The following is a 24,575-nucleotide window of genomic DNA, read 5'->3' as shown; positions in this document are numbered from 1 at the left end:
AAAAAAGAAATAAAGAAAAAAAAACAACCTCATTTTTTATTATTTTCAAATGTTTTGTGTTAAAAAGGCAAGCTTGGAAACCAAAAAATATCTCGACGAAGAATAAGAAATATGTGATTAACAAAATTGAAAAAAAAAAGAGTGAAAAAGTCAATTCCAATAAGAAAGTGCAAAATAAAGGAAAAGAATTAATAAAGCTAAAAGCTTTTGGTGGTATTACACATTGTTGTTTTTGGAATTTTGCCGACAATTGACATCTGCAACAAATCAGCAATCCAACAACAACATCATCACCATCGCCGTCGTTGTGAAGAAATGTCAGATGGTTTTTTTCTGGCCGGCCATGCCTTGCCGAGAGGAATCAAAGAGAGCCTTGTTCTCTTCTAGCAGTTAACATTGCTCTCTTCGTTTCCTTGAAGGTCCGGTTCTTTTGGGACACTAATCAGTGAAGTCTGACATTTCGGTGGGGCAAATTGGAATATATTGTTGAAATAACAACAAAGTGACAGTCACACCTTAAAAAAATTAAATATTTTTTTATATTTTTCTTTGTTTGCCTCTTTTTTAGAGTTTAGATTAGACAACGAATTTTTTATATAAAATAGTTTTTCTTTTATCTTACAATCAATTAAAAATCAATTTCAAAACGAAAACCAAATTAAGTGTTTTTTAATTGTGTTGTGTGAGCGTCATTGTGTCTTAAATTAAACAACAAAACAAAAAATAAATTCAAAAAAGAATAGAAACCCCCCATAAAATTACAAATTGTGGTGTTAATAAATTTGCCAAAAAGAAAGCAAATTTCGACAACAAATAATCGACAGTTTAACAAACGAAGAAACCAGAACCAAACTACCGATCACCATGGCTGAAGAAGTTGATCGCAACGATCCCGAATTGAAATATCTTTCGGTGGAACGCAATCAATTCAACGATCCGGCCACACAGGCTGAATGGACACAAAAACGCTTGGTGTGGGTGCCTCATGAAAATCAGGTCAGTAACCAGAAATAACACAAAAAAATTAATTATTTAAACAAAATTTGAACAAGGTTTTTATGTTTTTGCCCTCCCTTTTCCACTTCGTTTTTTCTTTTTGGTGTTTTAAGAATAACATTTACCATGATTTTTGTTGTTGTTCTTTTTCTATGCTGTCATATCGCATAGTTGCTTGTTTTTTTACCTGGTGGCTCTGTCACTGTGATGAGGTGGCTGGCTGGCTGCCTACCTTTGCCGACTCGTGAGTGCGTTGCAGCTTTACCTTTTTTCTCCACAGCAGGGCAGAGCAGTGTTGTCTGTTATGTTTAAAATTTAACTTTTTTACGATAACCGGTTATCCATGACTCTCTGAGTTGTGTGGTGGCCGCCCGCCCCAACATCAACGACAACACACACAGAACTCTGTGATGGTGGAGAGCAGGGAGTGTTGGATGATTGGACCCCTTACTTTCTTTGAAATGTCTGTTTTCAGTGAGTTTGGATACCCAGATGTTGTTGAGAGTGTTTTCTTCTCTGGTATGCGTGACTCACTCACTACTCACTATCAACCAAGTCAGCCAACCAACCATCCATCTCTCCACAACTACAACCAAAGTTTTTTATCTTGGCCTAACATTACGAATTATTCTTCAACAAAGAAATCTTCTCAGAATTAATTATTTGGTTAGGTCTTGTTTTATTTATCCAACAAAATGACTAATCAATGTTATTTCGGGAATTAATAAGTATTTCAACGTTCCCCCTATTTCCGATGGAAGACGCGGGGGAATAGAATAACTTTAAAGGGGCTGGGGAAGATTGACCTCAATTTTTGAATAGTTGTTTAATAATGATTATATCTTAGAAATGTTCCCACTATGAGTGACCGTTTCTGCTGACGGTTCTAAATCCTGTCCTGGGACAAATTAAGTTCTGGGCGTCTTTTTTGAAAAATTTGGGAAATATTACCACAAGTAGCCCTTGTATATTATTTGTTTATAAAATTATAAAATGTTACTTGCCGATTTTTAAACATCCTGAAATGTGGACCTCCAAAGTACATGTTTTCAATGGTTTTAAGTCCGGATTATGACATGCTTTCATTGGATTTGAAATATGTTAAGCGAATCCATAATTTGTTCCCGAAGTAAAGAATGGGAAATATTCTAAAGATGGATCTGCCATTGGAGTAAATATTTTCTAAGTAACACTCAAGGGTGTAAATTTGTCAAAAAATTTTATATACACCGGCCCGTTTCCAAATCCAGACTTTGTTAGGGAAAGTAAAGAAGTTGTTCTTTGTTTGTAAGGGATGGATCCACTAGATGTTGATCTTAAATCCCATACGAAAGCATATAACGAGGGTATACCCTAAAAGCTGCTCTATATATTAGATTATTAGGCTTTAACTCATTCATTTGGAAAACATTTGTTTTTGTATTTAACGTTTCACTTCTACAAATTGTGACTTGCCGATTTCTTCAATGAAAATACAAAGCTGCGATTGGATTAATGGGTTTTCTGTAAATAAATAATCTCTAATGTTCCTTTAGATGGAACACCTCCTTTGTCTCGTTCTACTCTGGATAGATTGGAATAAACTGGAAATTCAAGGAATGGGAGCAACGATGCAACTATTCTCTTTTCCATTCCTGTTTTCAATATGCAAATGAGTTATTTAATATGTGGCTCAGAGGTACAAATAAGTCCTATCACTTGGCGGGAATCACATTGCAGCGCGCTTCTGAACAAGTTTCTTAGTACCCGCCTTGTCGCTGCCTCGTTCAGTAAAGGTGTTCGAATTAAAAGCTGTTTGAGTAGTTGGCTTAAAGACTCACTGCCTCAAGGGCGAGTTTTTTCTTTGCTTAATCCGTAGGGCAGTCTCATAAAATAGGCTATATATCTCGAAGGTGACAAATTTTCATAACGCGTTCACGTTGTTCGTATTCTTTTTAAGAATATGTCTTTTTATTCTTAGGAAACATTTTAGGCCGGCGTGCGAATAAGTAAAAGTTGGAGGAGCATTTGCTCAAATTTTACTCTTATCTTGGGTTTTTTGCTTCTTTTGTAGGGCACACTCTTTATCATAGGGTATATATATCGAAAGGGTCCTTTTTAAGCTTTAACCCATTTTTCCACATCCATCTCACTTTGGATATCGATGACGGGTCCACTTCACGTTGTTTACGTTGACCTGGCTTTTTTTGGTAGTTTGCTTCTTCGTTATCCTATATTATGGGTGTAAGCTGGCATATTATTTAAGAAGAAGAACCTTATTGGAGATTATAAATGTCTTGTATGAATTGTGGGTTAGTTCTTTATTTTTCAAACATAACCAAATTCTCTTTTCTGTTCAATCGTAACAATTTTTGAATTAAGTATAATTTTCGAGCTCCCATTCTTGTATTACATTGCACCTGTAGGAAATATATTTCCCGGCACGTACACATTTTAGCAAGCCTGTATATATTTTTCTCAAACCTGCCTACATGTCAAGATTTCGCCCAAGCATCTTGGCAACCCTTTTAATATCACTTATTAAAAAGGAAAACGAAAAGTATAGGTTATTGACCTCTCATATTTATTCTATCACTCTTCCTACTACATACACTATTGTACCTCCATTTGTTTTTAAAGTATTGCCAATTTAGCGGTTTTCAAGCTTATGTATCTTATCAGAACAAGAGCTCATTAATATCCCATTTTTACTCTCGGTATCTCCCTCTTACCCACTATTGTGGTGAAGTATCACACATATTTCTTTGGTGAAGGTGCCCATTTATTTTTAAAATGTTGCCAATTTAGGGGTTTTCAGGTATTTGCAAAACTGAGATTTTCGGCTAAAGTTTATAAAAATATATATTATAAATTGGGGATAATGCATTTAGGGTCTAAGTACATAAGAAGCTTGAAGTCATGGTTAGGCATATTTTGTGGCATTTCATAAAGGAATTACAGAGCCGCACTAAAATCCTGCCGTCGTTTTCCATTATAATTTGACATTAATATGCCTAGCCATGACTTCAAGCTTGTTATGTACTTGCACCCTTATATCTTTGAAGTTCAACGCACTAAAAAATATATTTATACTTTTTTGACTCATTCTATAATTAACGAAATTTTCCGAAGTTTGTCATTCCGTTTGTAACTCAACGAAATTCTGTATTGAGACCCAAATCGGTATAAAACAATTTACCTTTTAATGTAAAATGTACGAAAAATGGCAGGAAAGACCTCGGCATCTGTAAAAACTTAAAAAAAAAACATTTAATATATATCCAAATTGGTATGACAAGCTGAATAAATACTTCAAGACATCCCTCCCCACAAAAAAAAAAAAATTCCAATATAGAAAATCCAGCACAATTTTTCACACAACAGAAATCTATTTAAAAAAAATCAAAAGACCAAATCACTTCTTAACAAAACATTACGACCAAAAATTGATGACTAATGCCTACCAAACATAGGCCCCAAAACAAACATTGAGTTTAAATGATATGTCAATATTGTGTATGTCAAGCATACAATATATGGCATATGTGTGTGTCATCGATAAAACATATATACTTATATGTGACAGCTTTCGACCATATTTAGATGGTGTGACTTTTACACAGTAGACTTTTGGTTTTTGTTGTTCGCAAAAAATATCCACATATGGCAAAAATCATAATCGTAGATAAATCAATAATATTTTGGTGATTTTTTTTCTCATTGAAATGCAGAACAATGTGAAAAAGTCGTGATTACGCGAAAAAAACGGCAGCACATATTGAAACACCTGTTATTTGTTTTTCCATGTTTTTATTTTCATTTTATGCCATATTTGAAGAAAAACTTATTATTTTTGATTTAACAACCATGAAAACTTAATAAGGCAAATCATGTACTATACGATTCACTTTATACTGAAAAAATCGGAAAATTATTTCAAAAGTCATTGAATATTAGATTTCTTTGTTCACTTATGATGTGTAGAGAAACATTATTAACGTTTGTTTATCTACTTACCTTGTGTTGAATTTTTTGGCTTCCCCCATTACCACACCATTTCTCCCCCAAAAACAAGAAAAGTAAACAATAACATCCTAAAATTCCCCCTGCTCATTGGTGGGTAATCAAAGTGCGCATTCTGCATTCCAGAAATTTCCATTTATGTTATTTTTAAATAAAACATTTCACTGTGACGTTATCGCTTTCCCCAAGGCCTACCAACCCTCCCGCTCTTCTCACTACATACAAACCTGTTTTACAGGATGACACGATGACGAAGATGGTGGTGATCATCATGACGATGAGTAACCCCCACACTTTGGTGTGGTAACAACCAACTAACCATCGGCCAACTATCAACCTTCCCAAGAAATGATATTGAATCACTCTTCTTTACCGAAAATGGTTATAAATTATGTTCAAGTATATCTCTGGGTACGTATGTGTATGTATTTGTGCACTGATTCAAGTAGGTACTTGATGTAAAAAAGTGTTTCTTTATCATCAGCATATATTTGTTTTTTTTTTCTTTTTTTTTTGCTTTTCTGTTGGTATTCAGAAGCAATTCACATATCTACCAGTACTTACATTGGACTCTTCTGTTGTATTTTTTTGTAGAGGTCTATGACAAATATTTTGGTAAATGGAGTGACTCATGTATCTGTAACCAAATTTGGTTAACCATTATTAATGTAAAAATAAACAAATTAGTTGCACCAAATTGAATGCTCAGATAAATTTAAAATAGTTTTTGCAAATGTTTTCTATATCTTATTTGGTTTTAATTGGCATCTTTCTTGACATGAAAGATACCACTTACCCACATTTTATTTTCTACATCCAAACCACAATTAAAAAATAAATAAAAAGCCACATATTTTAGAATTTATTAAGCTAACTTGAAAGGGATCAAAAACACATATAATCTGAAATCCTCCTCTGAAATCCTGCATTCGTACACCACAGGCAGTCCTATCCAAAAGGGGGCACATTCCATCCAATTAAATGTTTTTTTTTTGGGAAATATACTTCCGAGATTTCTAACACAGCAGTCTGAAGTTGGTTGCAGTTTTTTCATCTCACCCTGTAAATAAAATCAGACAAAATAAAAATACGGAAAATTGGGTAATACCGTTGTGTCGGGAATAAACATTAACCTGGCTTACTATAGGAAATTTCTTGCAGAAAAGATTGGAAGCTATGTTGAACTTCAAATGCCAATATAAAAAAAAATATCCAACAAAAAACTGACTAAAATAATCAAAATACCGAATATCGAGCGTTACCGTTGTTGGAGTCTCTACACAAAGCCGGACCTATATAGACACTATTCTGGCAGATGAATTAGCGCATGTTAAGAACTTCACGAATCAAATTTCAGACAATTTTAATGCATAACCGACCCGTTATCTGGAGGTTATACACAAACGTGGATCTATATATAAATTTTTTTTCCAAACCTATACAAATTTTCAAACAAGCATCAAGTGGGTGGTTCGGTTAAATTGGGCAATATCAAAAGTGGAACCTCTATAGACAATTTTATACTTCAAGGATTGTCATCTACCAAATCTTCTTAAATGCCAAATTTGAAACAGTTTCTTGGGTAAATGTGATTAGGATTATCGATACACCGAGTGTCGGTGGGTATCGTTATATGTGCTCTATAGGAAAACGTGAACCTAATTTTTCAATGTTCTGCCGCCGGAGGTAGAACCCATTATGAACTACAAATACACATTTTTAGTCAAAACAATGGAAAATTGTGCCGAAAATTATTAAAATACTGAATATCCGGAGGTCCCATTTTGTGGGGGCTATTCATTACGATCTACAAATACAATTTTTTTGGACAAATCCGTGGAAAAATGTGCCAAAAATCATCAAAATATCGAATATTGGGAGGTGTCGGTATATGGGGACTATACCAAAGCGTGGGCCTATATATAACATGTTTTGCCACCGGAGCTAGAATCTATTATGAACTTCAAATACCAATATTTGGACAAATCCGTGGGAAAATGTGGCAAAAATAAAAAAAACACCGACTATCGGGAGGTGTCGTTATATGGGGGCTATTTGAAAACGTGAACCTATACATACTAAGTTCCGCCACAGTAGCTAAACCCCATTATGACCAAAAATACCAATTTTTAGACAAATCCGTGGGCAAATGTGTCGAAAATCATCAAAACTCCGAATATCAGGAGGTACCGTTATATGGCGCCTCTTCCAAAACGTGGACCGATATATCTGATTTTTAATACCAACCATCCTAGACACAATACAAAGTGTTCCGCCAATTTTTGAAGCACTACGTCGAAAAATATGGGCTGTGTCGTTATTTCAACAGACAGAACGACGGAGATCTTTAAATCGACTTAGAATGTTATACTGATTATGAATATATATACTTTATGGGGTCTACGATGAATATTTAGGGATGCTACAAACGGAATGACAAAGTTTGGGGTATTTCAAGGAGGAGCGTATTGAAAATGCCAAAAAGTAATGCTTTTGGTTGGGCCTGGGCCTTAGGGTCTCCCTGCGTACCTCTATGCCAAGCATTCAAACAGTGTTCTAAAACTTTAAGACCTTTCCTATCGAAGAAGTTTTGTTTTTTGAGCCTCCAACCAAATCGCCCATTAAAATGTCTACCTTCTGATGAATCTATAAATTATCTGATTTGTTTAGAACTTTGTTGTCTTATTTTCTATTGAAAATTAAACTATTATTAACAATTCTATAAAACGTTCTATTGTTTTGTAAATATTCCTAAACGAATTTCTAACTTCATTATGACGATGATGGTGATGATGATGGGTATTTATTTTGGTGTTGATGTTGATGATTTCCCCATCTGTCAATGGTTGACTGGCTGATGGGTTGGTGTTGGCGAACAAAAGCTTTTATTGTCATTGTGCTAATTCAACATTATTCGACGAGTTAGGTTTCTGGTGTTCGTCTTCCTTCGTTGACGTCTTTAATACTTTCGTTGGTTGGTTGGTTAGTATTCTTGAGAAGCAGCAAGCTTGTGTTGTGTGCCGAGTGAGCGTTCTTTTCTTTTTTTGTTGTATTACGTTTTTTTTTGCCAGTTTCTTTTCTTATTTGGGTTAATGAACTTTTTTGACGATGGTCTGCGCGCTTCTTTACTGGCATTTCATTTCATTTAATTTTTTTCTTGTATGTTATTGTTAATATTTTTTGGGGGGTTATTCTTCTGATGTGCCTTTTTGTTATTGTTATTGTTGCTTATCAAATGAAATGAAAGAATTTGTAATTGGGGATTTGGCAATATATGAAATTATTGGAATACAAAGTTTACAGAAATTGGGTTGGACACTTAAACAAATTTTATTGATTTTTCAGATTTTGAAGAATACAAAATTTGGCTTTGAAAAAAATGTGTATTATGTTACATGCTTGTGTATGGCATTTGAAAAAATTCTTTATTTTGTAACTCATTTCCATACAAAAAAAAGTTTTCAATTAATAAGCCAATAGCAATTGAACCAAACGATCAATCGATCCAATGGCCAAAGGAAAAAATGGTCGGCGCAGCGGTAGGGTAGTCAAGCGGGCAATACAAGTAACAATAAATAAACATAAATTGTTTGACAACAACATTGCCACCAAAACGAAACGCCTTAAGAATTTATAAACACCCTATTGTTGGTTGCTTTATCGATTGAGCGAGTTAGCGGCAGCAGCAGCAGCGTATGACTGTCTACGTTTACTTCGCGCCCATTTCTCATTCTTTGTGACAGATTTTTGCATTCCGTATTAGTTACCATGCCTGGCTGGCTGGTTGGCTGTCTGTCTGACTAGCTGCCTGCCACCCAGTCCGCTCGCAGTTTCATTTCATATCAATTGATATGGAATACAAAAAAATATACTTTTATTATTAATTTAAATTTAAGACCATAAAAATATTTTCTTTCTTTCAGACGTTCGTTGTTTTGTTTTGTGTGTGTGTGTGTAAAAGAATCTTGGGTTTTTTCTTCGCATTTCATTAATTACCTAAAATTCCCTCACGCTTCCACACATCTCCCTTTTCTCCATATTGTCTTGCATTGCGGCTGTCAGGCTTAAGAATTCTTTGAGCTTATTTTTTATTTATTTCGTTAAAAAATCGCCATAAAAATATAGTTAAAAATCAATCAAGATTTTAACACATTGTCGTCGTCGTCGTCATTGCAGTGCCAGCTGAAACCGAACAGCGTAATATTGTGGCCCGCTTCGATAATTCACCACAGCCCATTATGTTGGTAATGAGACGCAGACATAGAACACAGTGTTTCGAAATGGAAGAGCTATAAAAACACTTCATTTCAGAGTTGGCAACACTGTCTCGTTTGGTAAAAATAGAGACAAAATAGGAAAGGAAGATAGATATATCACTCATAAACTTAACGAGAGGTATTTTCAGATACAGTTTGAGAGAGACAAAAATGTGATGACAATTTTGCGGTTATCGACTTAGAATTTCAATGGAATTAAATTTTTGGTAGTCTTTGAGTAAATCCGAAGCTCTTACATATTTTTGGTAATGGGAACTGTAGTCTATGACAGGAAGTTGCCTATGCAGGTGCATGTCTTCGTATAGGCCCGCCCCATACATCAGTACCTCCCTATATTCGGTAGTTTGACGATTTTAGGTACAATATTCATTGAAATTGTTTGAAATTTTTGTAATTTAAGTTCCTGCAGCCTGTGACAGAAAATTGTATACGCAGGTCCAGGTGTTGTGCCTGTGCCTGCCTATATTCGGTACTTTGATGTTTTTAGCTACATTATTCAAAGGATTTTTATACCCTCCAGCATAGCCTCCATGTATATTAAGTTTGTCATTCCGTTTGTAACACCTCGAAATATACATTTAAGACCCCACAAAGTATATATATTCTTGATCAGCATTAAATTCTATGTCGATTTAGCGATGTCCGTCTATGCGTCTGTCCGTCTGTGGAAATGACTCTAGCTTCCGAACGAATTGAAATAGATTGATAAAATTTTACTCAAATGTATGTTATGTCTGCAGGACTTTTGGAATTGAAAATGGGCCATATAGGTCCACGTTTTGGTATAGCCCCCCATATAACGGTACCTCCCGACATTCGGAATTTTGATGATTGTAGCGACATTATTCACCGGAATTGTTTCCAATTTGGTATTTGAAGTTCGTAATGGATGCTTCAGCCTATGGCAGGAGATTGTCTGTACAGCTCTACGTCTTCGTATAGCCCCCAATATCCGGTACCTCTTGATATTCGTTATTTTAATGATTTTACCAACATTATTCACCCAAATTGTTTCAAATTTGGGATTTGAAATTCGTAATGGATACTACAGCCTAAGACAGAAAATTGTCTATGCAGGTCCACGTCGTCGTATAACCCCGATATAACGGTAACTCCCGATATTCTGTATTTTGAGGATTTTTTCTGCATTATTACCGATTGTAATGGTCTATGAAAAATGTTATCTATGCAGGTCCATGCCGTCGTATAGACCCTAATATAGCAGCTAAATTTGGTATTTTTAAGATTTTAACAAAATTTTTAACGGATTTTATTGAGAATTGCCAAAAGTTGCCTATGGAGGTCCACGTCTTCGTATAGACCCCATTATAACGGCTATATTCGATATTTTTTTTGGTTATAATGGGTTCTAGCTTCGGTGGCGAAACATTGTATGTATAGGCCTACGTTTTTGTATAGCCCCATATAACGGTACCTCCCTATATTCGGTATTTTGATGATTTTCGCCAAATTTTTTTTCACGGATTTGTCTAAAAATTGGAGTACAAATAGTTCATAATGGGTTCCAGCTCTGCTTGCAAAACATTTAATATTTATGTCCATGTTTTCCTATAGCGTATATATAACGATACCCACCGATGTTTGGTATTTTGATAATCCTAGTCACATTTACCCACGAAATTGTTTCAAATCTGGTTTTTTACAAAATTTTATATAGCATCAAATTTTAGAATAAATTTAGATTATGGCGGCCCACACCATCACCATGATGGGCGCTTGAGTTCTAGTGGCCAACCGAAGTTGCACATTTTCATTTTGCAAGTAAACACGATCATTTTGTTTGTTTACAAACTGCTGGACAATGAATGTTTTCTCATCGGAGAACCCAAATTCGGCAGTTCGCCACTTTCGGCCAAGCGAAACTACTCTTTAGCACTTTTGAGGTTTTGTTTTTTGTTGCAGTGTAAGCCAATAGTTTTACCCCGAGCTCATTTTTCAATATTTTTCGAATGGAATATTGTGATATGTTCAGCTCACGAGCCATTTTTCGGTCACTGCGACGCGGGTTTCGATCAAGTTGCTTCTTTACTTTTCGAACCATTTCTGCTGATGTTGCTGTTTTCTTCCGTCCATTTCCTTGACGTCGGGCTACGCTACCAGTATCACGGTAACGAGCGATGGTACGAGACACTAGCACTTGTAGTTTTCCAGCCAAATATAAAGAAATGACACTATCACGCTTGAATTTCATCACGAATAACTTTTTTTCTAAAAAATTCTCACCAAAATGCTTTTGTACGCTTGTAAACAATATAATGAGCTGTCACTGGAATAACTTTAACAGCTGTCGGACGAGTGACCTAGAAATGACAGCAGTCTGAAGTTGGTTGCAGTTTTTTCATCTCACCCTGTAAGAGATTAACTTGAACTGGAAAACGCCGTGTTAACATCACTGAGATGACTGAAATGACTGAAATGTCACACAATTAGGGTTGCCACCTTCCACTCTTTTATTTTGCCGCAATAGTTTTTGATTTTCCAAACCATTTCATTTATTTCGTACCACAAAAACACTGTTCCCTTGTTTTTTTTTTTGTTATATCAGCCTACACTTTTTTGTGGTAACTTATTAGTTATTAATGGTCAAACATGTAACAAATGTGTGCTATTGTTCAATATTTGCTGTTGTGAACTTATTCTGGCATATCTCGGCTATGTTTCAGTGTGTGTGTGTGATGTTGGCCAAAGATTGACTTCAACAAATGCTGTTGTTGATAGGGAAGCATAGAGAACGAACATGGAATTTACTATGCTACCAGCTAGAAACACGGCAAAATAGTAACGTATGTAAAGCGGTGTGTTGGCCGCGATATGAGTCGGAAATAAATGAACGTACCTTTGGTATGCCTCATAATGTAGGAACTCAACTATGATAATAATAATACAAGAGGTAGAGCTGGTGTGGCAAACACACATACATACTCGCCTGTATGTTTGGTTGAAGTAGGCATGTGTGTAGTTGGCCATTGAAATCATTGTTGCATAAAATATTTGAGGAACAAAAAAAATTGTTTGTCTGCCTATGACGGGCGATATTATGAGGGTGGTGCTCTAGACTATATTTTATTATTTTAATGGAAAAAATACTATTTTTTATGAGAGCTAAGCGATTTTCTTGGTAAGAAGTTTTATTATGCAAAAGAAAAGCGCCAAATAGGCATCACTTTGTGTGAAATTGGGTAGTGTTTAACAAATTTCAATATCATTTATTTTTTTTTTAAATATGGAATGAGTGTTATATTCTAGAAATTACAATTTTAGGATGCATGTACCTGACTACTTTGAGACCCAAACGAAAAATACACCCAATGTGCTACTAAAAGTAAAAATGTTAAGAAGGGGATAACTTCGTAACATATTATAATTTTTATTAATTATAATTTGCCTGAGCTGAGTTGTTAATATTCAAAGAATGTTATTTTAAGTCTCAAGCAGAAATTAGAAGTTCACACTCTTTGATCTTTAATGTCAGGACAACCTAATATTCACTCTGCAACATTAACATATTTTTTCCAATGCATTCACTTTATGATTTCATTTTTTGTTCGTTGCTACTTTAACTTACCTTCTTTGTAAGTGGCGCTTTTAAGCTGTCACATTGCATTTGTCACACACATATGGGTCGAGCGACGTACGACCAACAACGATGACATACATAAATTTTGATATATACTTTTTGCAATTTTAACTAACCTTTGTACCCGGTGAGTAGAGTAGGAGTATATTTTTAAGTGAAATATAATGGCGACTGACGTCATACTATTAATATTTTCAATGCTGGTTTTATGAAAATCCCTAAAAAATCGTACTGAAACAATGTCAAACGCCATAATTTTTACATTTTTTTTTTAAATTTTATTAAATAAAAGCAAAACATGTCGGAAATAGCATTAAATTTTAGAATAAGTTTAGATCTGTTCGATTTGGTCATCTTTGGCAAAAATTATGGCCTTCAAACGGCCAGTGAAACCGTCACACGCTGCCCGAAAGTTTCTCTGCGGTATTTTGGCCTATTCCCTCCGAAGCGCTTGGAGGTGATCGACACTTTGGTATTTTTTAGTGCCAACCTTGCTTTCTAAAATACTCCCGACACAATAGTCCAATAGTCCAACGGATTGGTATCCGGAGATTTTGGTGGGCATTGTGTGCTGGAAATGAAGCGAGGAACCTAATTTTGTAACCATTCTTGGGTGGCACGTGTGAGTTTGATGGTGCAGACACCTGTTGGAATGTCCAAGGTCTGCGGCCAAAATGTTTGCGTGCCCAAGGCTTTATTACACCCTCCACAATATTTTTGCTTTAATATTCGGCTTTTATTCTGATGCCACGGTCGGTGTTATGTCGGCCCACACCATCACCATGGCCGGCGCTTTAGTTCTGGTGGCCAACCGAAGGTGCACATTTTCAGCTGACGATCATTTTGTTTGTTTACAAACTGCTGGACAACGAATGTTTTCTCATAGGAGAAAACCAAACTCGGCAGTTCACCACTTTCGGCCAAGCGAAGTCTATTCTCTTTCCGTAGCTGTGTAAGTTTTTGCACTTTTTGGAATTTCAATGGCTTTACCTCGAGCTCATTTTTCAATATTTTCCGAATGGAATATTGCGATATGTTAAGCTCACGAGCCATTTTTCGGCAACTGCGACGCGGGTTTCGATCAAGTCGCTTCTTTACTTTTCGAAGCATTTCTGCTGATGTTGCTGTTTTCTTTCGTCCGCTTCCTTGATGTCGGGCTATGCTACCAGTATCACGGTAACGAGCGATAGTACGAGACACAAAAGATTTATTCAAATTTAAATGCTGGAGTGCTCTTACGATAGCCACTTGTTTTTTTTTTTCCAGCCAAATATAAAGAAATCAAACTATCGCGCTTGAATTCCACTACGAATATTTTTTTTTTTGGAAAATTCTCACCAAAATGCTTTTGTACGCTTCTAATCAATATAATGAGCTGTCACTGGAATAATTTTAACAGCTGTCGGACGAATGGCTTAGAAATGACAGCAGTGTGAAGTTAGTTGCAGTTTTTTCATCTCACCCTGCACTTACCTTGATAACGAATTCTAAGATTCCAGCTTTAAATTAAATTAACTTTTGATATTAATGTTATTGCATCAATTTGGCGATTTTTTGTATAGTATGGCTAATTTAGCGTTTTTCTTTAATGTTCAAAAATATAAAAAAGGTGTGAACGAAGAAAATTTGAATGCGATTTTTAAAACTACAAAAAAAAACAACAAAACTATTAAGCAAATAATTACGTATTGGAGCCATAGCGTATTTTCGTTTTCCCCCAACCCAAAAAAAAAACTAAAAATAATTAAACAAAAAAATCTTTCAACACTTTTTTTCTTCCTCCAAATTTCTCATGCTTTCATTGATCGATCACGTATCGGATCGTGCAAAATGTTCAAAACTTTTTTCGTTTTTTTGTGCACTTTTTTTTGCGTACGAGAGTGTAGGGAAACAAAAAACGTCAATCAACTTATTTTTTCAGTGATGTTGTTTGTTTTTTTACTTTTTTCTTCTTCATTTGGCATAATTAAGTGATCAAGCCACCAACAAATGACGAAGCGTCAGCGACAATCAAATAACAAACTCTCTTTATTTGTACAAATTTTAAGTGGTACATAAAAATGAGAAGAAAAAAAGGAAAATAAAAATTAAATAAAACAAATGTTTGCATACTTTATTATTATGTATCTACAGATACATGGAGACACATGCACATACATACAAATGAGTGTTTGTGTGTATATCGAGATGTATATGTGTTGACTCCATTTGACTAAATGTGTACTTCTCCATTATCTTAGATGAAATTTTAAAATGTTATTTCATTTGGGGTTTGTGTGCTGCCCCCGCCCGACCGCACCATCCAACTCCCCTGGTTCCCACTCTCAATGATGAAGTAAAAGTTAGTACCACAAAACCATGCGGCTAGCCCGCAATGTCGTTTGTTTTCTTAACAAACTGAGAGACGGACGGAGGGACGGACTGATCGATCGGTCGATCATCGTACATATGTACATTACATATGGAGTACACATGTGCCCAACCAATGAATTGGTTTGCCTGCTTGGTTGGTTGGTTGTGTTTGATGTAGTGTGGTTGCGTTATTGGAATATTGATGAGTGGGCTTGGGCAGTGGGTTAAGTATTGAATACTTCAATTTGCTAATATCTTATGTGGAGGAATGAATAACGTTTTTTTCACTCTGTTTCGTTTTGTCATGGTTTTTATTTGCCTATGGGCAAAAATAGTTATACATTACATAAAACGGTCAAGGAGCAGAAAAGAAACCCAATGCTGATGAATATTAAGATTGTTTTATCTCTCCAATGGACAGAAGGGCTCCTAGGGGTTTTCGGCAGGTAGAAACTTCCCACAAAGAACTTCTATAGGCCTTTAAGATATAGAACACCCTATGAGTTGAAGGAACAGCGATTTCTCTGAATTGCAGTAGCGAGTTGCACTCCCTGCTTTAATTCGAGTCAATTTTGAAGAAAAACGTAAAATATTTCCATTCCAAACTAAATTTTGAACACTGTGCACCATTTAAATAAGTAAACCACCCAAAAATCTCCGAAACCCTCATTTTCCAATTAGCATACTCTTTTGATAGCCATTCTTCTTTACTAATTAAAATTTATGGGAATTTTTCGAACATCAATCTTTTGAAAACTGAAAATTCTTCTTTTTTCTCCTCTAGCTCTGCAACTGAAAAAAACCTGTAATATAATCAACCCAAAATTTACTATTGACATGTTTTTAAATATCTTATTTCATTCAGTATTTGATTCACATGAAATATATATTTTTTTAAACAAAAAAAAAAAAAAATACAAAACGGAAATTTAGACTGGTTGCCATTGGACCACCAAATGTTAAGCAGCAATCCAACCACCCACTCAGTTGCCAACTCATCATATTGTCATTTTGCAGTTTGACCATCGCTTTGTTTTTGTTATGCAAAATTTCATTTGAAACAGTAGCAGCAGCATCAGTTGCGGTGCGCTGTAATTGAATCCACTCGAAATCGCTGAACCTTTAATTTTGGACAAGAGCATTGTTGTTGCCATTGATTGGATGACTTCATGTCTATGCATATTTTGTTTCTGCTTCCTTTTTTTAATTTTTTTGTTTTGAATATTGATGGGAACCTTTTTTAGAGACATTTCCTTCTAAGAGGGCGCATAATTAAAAATTCCGAAAATGTTGCATCGCGTTGCCAGTCAAAAAATGAGAAAACATTTTTGAAGTTTTTAAATGGTAAAAAGCATTTTTTCCTTCCAAAAGAAAAAATATTGAACGGTCGTCTGCCTAAAATGGTCGCCTGTGTCTTTTTACCTGTAAATGACATTCAAAATATTCTTGGTCTACGAAGGACTTTTAAATTGATATCGATTTGTGTCTAAAAAATCTTTTTTTCATTTAAAGCCTTTAAACGGGCTTCAGTCTATGGGAGTGCTTTAAAAGGTCTCTCAATAGAAGTCTTCTTGAAAATCTTCTCTCCCTAGGAGACTTTTCGAATGTTCCTAGAAGATCTCTCGAAAGACTTCCTTCTATAGATGAACCGCAAGAAGGTCTTCTCTCTAAAAAAGATCTCTCGGAGGTCTTCTCTCCATAGAAGAGCTCATATCTCTGTAGAAGACCACTCAAGCTCTTCTTTCTGTAGAAGACCAATCTAAAGTCTTCTCTCTATAGCAGACCTCTTGAAGTTCTTTTCATCTTCACAGAAGAGGTTATCTATGAAAAGAAGATATTCGGAAGGTCTACTTTTTCTAGATGACCTTCCGAAGAACTTCTCTGCACTAAGACCTTTAAATGGAGAAGTCCCCAAAAGACCTCGAGAAACATTCCCCTCCACAGAGGATCCCTAGAAGTACTTCTCTCCATAGAAGACCACTAGCAGGTCTTCTCCCCAAAGAAGACCTCCTTACCATTTTAAGACTCTCTGGCCTTTAGCTCGCTATAAAGACCGCTATCCGGATGGTCTATAAAGACCAGTTCTCCAGCTCGTCTTTAAATAGCCGCTCTCCAACTGGTCCATAAAGACGACCTTTGGCTCGTCCATGAAGACGACCTTTGGCTCGTCCATAAAGACGACCTCCAGCTAGTTTAAAGACCCGCTCTATAACTGATCTATTAAGACGACGCTCCTGCTGTTCTATAAAGACCCGCTCTCCAGCTCGTCTAAATACCTGTTCTCCAACTGATCTATAAAGACGGCTTGTCTATAAAGACGACGTTTCAGTTTGTCTATAAAGGCCCGCTGCTCCAGATGGCCTATAAAGACCCGCTCAATCTGGTCTATAAAGAACCTCTCCAGCTGGTCTATAAAGAACCTCTCCAGCTGGTCTATAAAGAACTTCTCCAGCTCGCATATAGAACCAACGCTCCACCTAAACGCTCCAACTCGTCTATAAATATGACGCTCCAAATCGTCTATAAAGACCCGCTTCAGTTGGTCTATAAAGATCCGCTTCAGCTGGTCTTTAAAGACCCGCTTCAGCTGGTCTATAAAGACCCGCTCCAGCTGGTCTATAAAGTCCCGCTCCAGCTGGTCTATAAAGTCCCGCTCCAGCTGGTCTATAAAGACCCGCTCCAGCTGGTCTATAAACACTCGCTCTGGCTGGTCTATAAGGATTCGCTTCTGCTGGTCTATAAAGACTCGCTCCAGCTGGTCATTAAAGACTCACTGCAGCTGGTCTATAAAGAACCTCTGCAGCTGGTCTATAAAGATCCTCTGCACTTGGTCTATAAAGAGCCGCTTCAGTTAGTCTATAAAACCCACATCCGACTCGTCTATAAAGACGATACTTCAGCTCGCATATAGAGACAACGATCCACCTCGACGCTCCACATCGTCTATAAAGATGCACTCCAGCTGGTCTATAAAAACTCCCTCCATATAAAGTCTATATAGTCGGCTCGTCTATAAGGGCTTCCGGATAATTCTTTCCTCCTCTTTTATCTCTCTTGTCGTCGAAAGTAGTCTTCTTTTGCCGTGTCTATAAAAGCTTCCACTAAAAATATCATTTTAAAATTTTCCGTCACAATTGTTCCCGGTAATAGACAACATTTTTATTGCCTGATAATTAATATTCAATTCAAATAGCATTGATTTTCTTTATAACAATGTCAAATAACTTAGTAGTTGGAGGCATAAAATAAACAATTATAAAGAAATTAAATAAATTCCATGTGATGACATCTGTATGGAAATCTTAGAAATTGGTACGTGCCGTTAGAGAACTTTTCCTACATAGTGCAGATAGTATTGTTATTACTTATTGGGATCGGCGAAGTGGCCACAGGACTTCCAGGAATGTTCAACGTCTTACTTTGAAATTTATCGAAGTTCGACTGCGGGCGTTCCTGAGACGAAGCCTCATTTTAATGTGAACTGTTAAGGTCGAAGTTTTTTCTACACCTTTCTCTCTCTCTCTATCTCTTTATGCTCCCTCACCCCTCTTGGGCCAAGAAAAAATCACATTGTTTGTTAAACTTCCTTAACCAACTTTCCGCAAACTACAGCAGTCATGCAATTATTCTGTAATTCTTCATTTATTATAAATCAGTAGTTTCTATTCTTTCACATACAATTTTGTTCAAATTTGTTCAGGCATCTGTAAACAGTTTCAACGAAGTGGAAGAAGAAGCCGAATGCCCAAAAAAAATTACAACCTAAGGCAACTTTTTTAAATCAAACTATGTTCTTCAACCATTAACGTTGCACGAGCAACAATAAATAAAGTTCTCCAAGAATGCGGAGAAAAACGAAACGAAACAAGAAAGAATAAAGACTAACGAAACTTCAGTCAAACAAATTTAAACTAACGTGGGCGAGTTTGAATGTCTTATAAATAAAATAACTGAGTCTGTTTTAAATCTGACCATATCTCCCTCTCTTATAAGTTGCCGACAAAGGTTCAAATGAAATATTGGGAAAGAACGAAAAATAACAATGTTTGATTTACGACGTGGAATTCAACACATATTCATAAACATGATTTGAAGGAGGGTGTTCTTCAAAGTTCAGTCGTGATTTGAAGAGGTTTTTGGACGAATTTATGGTAAATATTCAAGGAAGTGTCTGTAGACAAACCTTGGGTTGCTTCTTAGACAAGTTAAAGTTGCGAACTATAAAAATGATCAAAAAACGAACTCGAATCTCAAGGTTATTTACATAGGCTTGAAGTCTGGACCGATTCTGAAGATTATATATAAGATCAAAAACCTGGAATTTTTATAGACGAAAGCGGAGAGTCTTCGCATAGGGTCGGTTGGCTGGTAGATTTTATGAGCAACCCAAAAAAAAACAGGGTTTTTTGAGTGAAATAAAAATCCACAACCAACTTCAGACTGCTGTCATTTCTAAGCCAATCTTGCGACAGCTGTTAAAATTATTCCAGTGACAGCTTATTATATCCTTTACAAGCTTACAAACGCATTTTGCTGGGAATTTTCCAGAAAAAAGGCTATTCGTGATGGTATTCAATCGTGATAATGTGATTTCTATATATTTGGCTGGAAAACCACATTGGGCTATCGTTAGAGCACTCCAGCATTTAAATGTAAATAAATCTTTTTTATCCCGTACCATCGCTCGTTACTGTGATACTGGTAGCGTAGCCCGTCGTCAAGGAAGTGGACGAAAGAAAATGGCAACATCAGCAGAAATGCTTCGAAAAGTAAAGAAGCGACTTAATCCGAACCCGCATTGCAGTGGCCGAAAAATGGCTCGTGAGCTGAACATTTCGCAATATTCCATTCGGCAAATATTGAAAAATGATCTCGGGGTAAAGCTCTCCGCTCGTATTAATCGACCGCGGCATCAAAATAAATGCCGAATATTATCGCGAAAATATTTTGGAGGGTGTATTTAATACCTTGGGCACACAAACATTTTGCCCGCATTTCATTCCAACAGGACTCTTGCATCATCGCACTCACCACGCGCCATTCAAAAATGGTTACAAAATAAGGTTCCTCGCTTCATTTCCATCGCACAATGGCCACCAAAATATCCGTTGGACTATTGTGTCTTGGGTAAATACCAAAGTGTCGATCACCTCAAGCAAGCGATTGGCCGAGAATTGGCCAAAATGCCGCAGAGAAAAATTCAGGCAGCGTGTGACGATTTCATTGGCCGATTGGAGGCCATAATACGTGCCAAAGGTGACAAATTCGAACAAATCTATACTTATTCTAAAATGTGATGATATTTCCGACATTTTTTGCTTTCATTCAATAAAATTTAATGAAAAAATGTAAAAAATATGACATTTAACTTTGTTGCAGTTTTTTTATCTCACCCTGTATGTATGGGAGCTATAACTAATTTAGTATCAAATCCCGTTTCACGTTAGAAATTTCATTGAAAGAGGAGGTCCATAGTGTGGTTGGTGCATTAAATACACGAAATCGCCCGAAAAAAATGTATGGAAGCTATATCCAATTCTGAACCGATTTCAATGTAATTTCGTAAATTTATTGCCGTACTAAATTCCGTCACACATCTCAAATTTGAATACTATATCTATAACCGATCAAAAGGTATTTGTATACAATTTCTAAATTTTTGGAGGTACCTCCGATTTTGATGCTTTATCTCCAGTTCCTAGTTCAAAATATATATAACCTATATTACTTTTCTTTATTCAGGCTTTTTACTTACCTCAGGCGATGCTATATGTCTGTAAATTTTCAGGAAAATCTGTTCAGCGGTTTTTGAGCTTATAAATTATAAACAAACAATCAAACATACAAACATTTTCCTCTTTTATATAGATATAGACTCTGAAGGGTCGCAGCCTTTTATACATGATCTGAAAATGTGGACTCTATGAATGTATAAAATCATAATTTCAGCTCGTCACAATCAGGTAGTAAATCGTAAAAGGTTTGTCAGTAACTTAGAGTCGTCTCTCTTAGTAATAATTAGTAATAGCTCTTCTTTCCATCACACCTTTCTTTTCAACTATAAAAATAAGACAACTCTGCACAACCAACAACAGAAATTACAATTAATTTGTCTATGAAAATTATATTTATTATAATTATTCCATTAAAAAGTGATGTTGTCTAATTGCTTAGTGCTCCTCTCTACATTTCTATGGCCATTGTCTATGACTCCCTTTCTCTCTTTCTCTTCCACACATACATTATGAAATGTAATGGTTTTTCTCTTATGTTTCTTATTCACGTTTTTCTCTTTCACTAAATGTCGTCTACCTTACCAACCGGTCGGGCGAGTAAATGAGTGATGAGAGTTGTTGCTTTATCTTACTCTGTACTACAACACCAACAGGAAAAACAACAATAAATAGATTGTTGAATGAATCTGCAGTAGGTGAATGTAATTATTGTGGTATTTTCATTGTTGTTGTTTTTGTTGTTCTTGTTTTTTCTCTGATTATTGTGGCCGGTAAAAGCCGCCGCTGCCGCCACTATTTGTTGTTGTTCTTGTTGCATGCATTGTGTGTTGGTGGAAGTAATTTATTATTAGTTTCTTGTTCTTTCTGAACATAACCGCCGCATTTCTAGTAAAACCACTTTCATTCTTTTTTTAAGTTTTTTTTTTAACTATTTTGTTTGGTTATGACATTCTAAGCAATGGTAGCTAGTCTGCTCGCCTGTCAGACTTGCATTCGCTTGTTGTCATGTCGTTGTGGCTTACTATAATGTGCGGTTTTTATTATTATTATAGAACGTAATGTTGAAGCTTAAATGTCTGGAATCTGGAAGTCTTAATACACCAGATGCAGAAAGTCTACAGACCAGCTGGAGCAAGTCTTTATAGACCGTGGCTTTATAGACAGGATTTTAAAGACCGGGTATTTATAGACCACCTGGAGAACGGGTCTTTATAGGCCAGCCTTATCGACCAGTTGGAGTTTCTCTGAAGAGCGGCTCTTTGTAGACCAGGAAGACTTTCTTAATGGGCCTAGAGCCTTCTTAGACGCTTGGGAGACTCTTTTGAGACGAGCTAAAGGTAGTGTTTTTTAGACGGGATCACGGTAGTCTTTCTAGGCGAACTCACAGGAGTCTTTCTAATTTAGTTTGATGACAGAGGTTCTTTATGAAACACCCTAAAAGTAAAGAAATTTAAAACAGGGAATTTTTATAGCCGATATTAAAGACAGGGCAGTTTTGATAGATGAGCCTGAAAGCAAGGAGTGTCTCTTGGCGAGTCGAAGACAGGGAGTCTTTGACCAGACTGAAGACAGTGTCTATATAGACGAGTTTGAATGCAGTGAGCCTTGTATAGATGCCTAAAGGGTTTTATTAGACGAACCTGGATGAAAAATGGTCGTTAGTGTCGATCTCGGAGTTAATGGGTTACTATAGACGAGCTTGAAGACAGTCTTTATAGACGAACCTAGAGGCAGAGATAAAGAAAATGGAGCCTGAAAGCAAGGATGGAGCCTGAAAGCAAGGATTCAGAAAAGTCGAGGGTCTTAAAACTAATAGAAGGCGACTCACTGCCTTCACAGGCGAGTATAAAGGCAATGGGAGCCTGAAGGCCGTTATAGACGACTCTAGAGTCATAGTGTCTATATAGACGGGCCTAGGGGTAAGGAGGTGGTATAGACGATCCTGAAAGATGGGAGACCCTATTAGAGAGGAAGGTTGATCTATAGAGGCGGGCCGAAGTTAAAAAATCCGTATATACGAGCTTGAAATAGGGATCTTAAGGGATGAACCTGAAGACATGGAGCCTTTGTAGATTAGCTGCACATGTATAGTCTTGCTAGACGAGCCGATGGGAGTCTTTATAGAATTTCTAGCATGAATAGAGTCTAAAGAGAGTTTAGGGACCCTGAAGGGAATCTATAAGAGACCCTAAAGGGAGCTGCTCGGAGTCTCTATCGATGACTGCTCGGAGACTAGCATGAAGAGAGTCTAAAGAGAGTTTAGGGACCCTGAAGGGAATCTATAAGAGACTATAAAGGGAGCTGCTCGGAGTCTCTATCGACGGATTCTATCGGCGAGCTGTTCGGAGCCCCTATCGACGAGCTGCTCGGTATCCATATCGACGAGTTGCTCGGTGTCCCTATGGAAGAGCTGCTCGGAGTCTCTGTCGACGAGCTTCTCGGAGTTTCTGTCGACGAGCTGCTCGGTGTCTCTATCGAGGAGCTGCTAGAGTTATTTTTTGAACCCATCTCGAAATTTTCAGAGAACACTGTTCCTTCTATTTAATAAATTTTTTCCAACCAACTCTCATACACACACCTTCAACATTGAGCACCCCAAATGAATACTGGTAGCTGGCAGGCCTTTAAGAATTTTAATAACGATGTTGTTGTTGTTGCTTGTTTCTGTTTTTATCTCATAACTCTTCTATGGGTGCAGCCAAGCAACTGAAGCAACAAAAATAACAACTTAACTTATTATTAATTTGCGTTTGTTGTTGTCGGTGGCAGTGAGCCGCCACATCAAACCGGTAGCAGCGCAACAGTAACAAGAATAACAAAAAAAAAAAAAAATAATTTGTGAGTGAGTAAAATATGTAACCGTCATAAAAAAGCAGATAAGTATGTGACATACATTTTCTTTAAAACGCTCGTGACTGTGAGTGTACGTTGCTTCTGTGTCAAATTAATGTTTGCTTGAAAAAATACACACACACACACACAAAAGTTTGGAATTATCTTTTGACAATTATGAAATTTTTATTTCTTTTATTTTCCTTGACATTTGCACCCCTCCTCAACATAGAGTAATGTTTGATTTGGTTGGAGGAATTTGTAGTTTTCTGGGAGATAATGGTTAGCAGTTTTTTGTGACTCCAAATTTTTAGGTTGGCAGAATGATTTTAATGGAGACGGGGAGGGTAAATGGATAATAATAACACTTAATTTCTATGTATTAATGTATTCCCTTGGGTAGAATACCTAATACAGGACTTCAGCGGGACTTTGGTACGTGATAGTCCTGCCACCGATGTAGCCTCTGAAATGATATATTTTTATATACAGGGTAAGATGTAAACATTGCAACCAACTTCAGACTGCTGTCATTTCTAAGCCATTCGTGCTATAGCTGTTAAAATTATTCTAGTGAGAGCTCATTATATTGTTTACAAGCGTACAAAAGCATTTTGGTGCGAATTTTCCAGAAAAAAAGTTATTTGTTTCATTGGCCATAATTCGTGGCAATGGTGACCAACTCGACCAAATCTCAACTTATTCTAAAATTTGATGCTATTTCCGACATTTTTGCTTTCATTCAATAAAATTAAAAAGAAAATGTAAAAATTATGGTGTTTG

General features: G+C 36.4%; 1 protein-coding gene across 5 annotated transcripts in view; it reads left to right on the top strand.

The window, feature by feature from the left end:
- The first annotated feature begins 568 nt into the window (after positions 1-568).
- The window catches only part of LOC131803769 (myosin heavy chain, non-muscle), a 90,751-nt gene continuing 66,744 nt past the window's right edge, over positions 569-24,575 (top strand). For all 5 annotated transcript variants that reach the window (XM_059125462.1, XM_059125448.1, XM_059125454.1 and 2 more), the window contains exon 1: positions 569-996. In XM_059125462.1, the coding sequence (XP_058981445.1) occupies positions 865-996 (132 nt within the window). In that variant the 5' untranslated portion in view covers positions 569-864. The remainder of the gene's footprint in view (positions 997-24,575) is intronic.

This window comes from Musca domestica, unplaced genomic scaffold (assembly GCF_030504385.1).
Source record: "Musca domestica strain aabys unplaced genomic scaffold, Musca_domestica.polishedcontigs.V.1.1 10, whole genome shotgun sequence".
Lineage (NCBI taxonomy): Eukaryota > Metazoa > Arthropoda > Insecta > Diptera > Muscidae > Musca > Musca domestica.
The sequence above is the reverse complement of the archived record's forward strand: the minus strand, read 5'-3'. Positions and strand labels throughout refer to the sequence as shown.